The sequence below is a fragment of the Nanorana parkeri genome, unplaced genomic scaffold (genome assembly GCF_000935625.1).
Source record: "Nanorana parkeri isolate BGI_ZX_2015 unplaced genomic scaffold, ASM93562v1 scaffold1028, whole genome shotgun sequence".
NCBI lineage: Eukaryota > Metazoa > Chordata > Amphibia > Anura > Dicroglossidae > Nanorana > Nanorana parkeri.
In genome coordinates, this window is record NW_017307296.1 from 286535 (window position 1) to 289209 (window position 2675).

The 2675-nt window shown below is 54.5% G+C and overlaps 1 protein-coding gene across 1 annotated transcript in view; it reads left to right on the top strand.

The window, feature by feature from the left end:
- Positions 1-504: 504 nt before the first annotated feature.
- The window catches only part of GADD45A (growth arrest and DNA damage inducible alpha), a 9762-nt gene continuing 7591 nt past the window's right edge, over positions 505-2675 (top strand). Inside the window, exons 1-3 of the mRNA XM_018567302.1 lie at positions 505-584; positions 1509-1610; positions 2139-2352. Coding sequence (XP_018422804.1) covers positions 544-584; positions 1509-1610; positions 2139-2352 — 357 coding nt within the window. The 5' untranslated portion in view covers positions 505-543. The remainder of the gene's footprint in view (positions 585-1508; positions 1611-2138; positions 2353-2675) is intronic.

Here is a 2675-nt window from a genome sequence, read left to right on the forward strand (position 1 = left end):
CAAGGCGATGACGTTACGTTGTCTTATATTAGAGAATATTTCCACCAACTCGATTTATTTCGCGTCTATTGTCCAGATCCGGTCCCACATTGCGGGCTGATCTGTCAGAGGCTTGACATTTACGGTAAAGGGGATGATATCCCTGCGATGTGGAGGGCCCGGGATGGGCATTGCTCATGGACGGTAAAGTCAAGGTGAAGGAGACGGCGCTTCCCTCGCTGCGGCCAACCAATGCACTCAGCTGGCTGCAGCAGCAGCGAACGGGTTACCGCGCCAGTCCCCATCGCCTAGCAACCGTCTGCCCACAGAAGCGCCGCCCATCATCCCACGGCCGGCCAATCGGCTGCTACCCACGAGTTAGTTGCGAGCAGGCGGAGGGGGGAGAGGAGGGGCCGTCGTAAGCGCGGACCAATGAGCGGCGGTATGCTAATGAGATGGCTCTGCTCTAGAAGCCCGGTGAGCGGTGCCGTGAGTCAGAGTAGACGGAGACGTGACACTGAGAACATTGCTGAGCTGTGACTGACGAGGATCGCCGCCTGCAATATGACACTGGAGGAGCTGACTGGAGAGCAGAGCCGTGGAAAGTAAGCACCGGGGAGACCATGGATGGACCATTACTGTGCTGTGTCTGGTGACCCCATTCCGGGTGACTTGGAGTGTTGCTGATGCATTCTGGGCTGATTGTGACCCCGTTCTATCGCTGCTGCAAGAAAGAGTATGGTGACTCCCCATCTGATTGCCTCAAGGGGAGACTGGTGACCCCGATCTGATTGCCTCAAGGGGAGACTGGTGACCCCGATCTGATTGCTGCATGGGGTGCTGGTGACACCGATCTGATTGCTGCATGGGGTGCTGGTGACACCGATCTGATTGCTGCATGGTTGAGACTGGTGACCCCGATCTGATTTGCTCAAGGGGAGCTGGTGACTCCGATCTGACCTCTGTATGGGAGGCTAGTGACCCCATTTTGAATTCTGCAAGGGAGACTGGTGACCCCGATCTGACCTCTGTATGGGAGGCTGATGACCCCATTCTGAATTTTGCAATAAATTCTGGGGACCCCATTCTGACAGTTGCACAGTCTGTGGCATGCTGGTGACCCGACCTGGCCGTTGCATTTGGCATGCAGGGTGGTCATGCTGTGACTCTGGTCAGGTGGCCTTGCAGTAGGAGGGTGATGCTTCCTCTGTAGCTGGGTGACATAAGCTGCTTTGCAGGGTGCTGAGAGCTGGTGATGCAGATGATCCGGTGGTGACCCTGCAGTAGGGTGACATAGCAGAGTCTGCACAGGTCCCTATAGGGTGTGCGGGTAACCTGCAGGTTTGGGTCACTGTTACCTCTTTTGCATATTTAGGACTATGACTGTAGCAGAGGGGTGCGTTGGGGGGTCTGTGATGTGTCCCCAGTCGGTGGATGTGTGTGGATGACCGGTGCTGTTTGTGAATCAGCTGTGACTCAGTCTTTGTCGGTCTCTGTAGAATGCAGCTAATGAGGACCTGTCATTGCAGGATGGACAGTGTGGGCACCGCATTGGAGGAGGTGCTGGACAAAGCCAAGCTGCAGAGGACCATCACCATCGGGGTGTACGAAGCAGCCAAACTTCTCAATGTGTAAGTACAACGCTGAACGTGCCGTCACTGAACCGTGTGTGCTCTGCAGAGGTCATCGTCTCTGCCTTAGAGAGTCATGTGATCTTCCAGCTGCTGAGGAACTACAAGTCACAGCATGGCCATTGTGGTTCCTCAGCGGATGGACTATGAATGGTCAGGACTAGTGTTACATGAAATGCATGGGCGGTGCATAGTAACTGTAAACTTTTGCAGCAGCCGGTTAACCCTTTAGGGCAATGAGTCTGAACATAGTAGATACTACGACTTGCTGCACTTGTCCTGGGGAGCTGAGATTTGGGGTTACACTAGTACAGCATTCAAATTACATTAGGGGGAAGGGTGCAGAGGTAGCAGTAAAAATGCCCCCCCCTCCCGCAGGGATAATCCTATGGCTACCCATCCTAGAAAGCATTGACAGCCAGGCACCTAGCATTTTGCAGCGGTAGCTCCTGTGCTTTCCCCATGACAGGTTCTCTTTAAGCTTTTGTCTCGTGTTCTAAACCCTTCCATGTGCTTGTTGTGTTGCAGGGACCCGGACAATGTGGTGCTTTGTCTGCTGGCCACAGATGAAACAGAAGACCAGGATGTCGCTCTGCAGATTCACTTCACTCTGATCCAGGCGTTCTGCTGCGAGAACGACATCAACATCCTGCGAGTGAACAACATGAGCCGGCTGGCCGAGATCCTGGGCGGCTCTGACAAGCCGGGAGAACCTGCCGACCTGCATTGTATTCTGATCAACGTAGGTGACGTTCTCCGGGAGGATGGGGGGGGGGTTCCCTCACGCTGCATTCCTGGGCCGTACCTGAGGGGGGACGGTGGTTGTGGGTTGCTGTGTTTCTGGCCATCACTCCCTTTTATGTAAGCTGATAGTAACGGAATGCCGCCCTCATGCCTCTCCGTCCCACCATCGGAGGATCCTCTGATATGCTACGGAGGGGTCACAGGTGCACATGTGCACTTCAGTCTTTCAATGCCAAATTATGGGATAGAGATGCATTGCTTTCTAGCATCATAGCTTCTGCAGACTTCCAAGGGGGGGGGGGGGGGGAGGAAGTTGGGAAA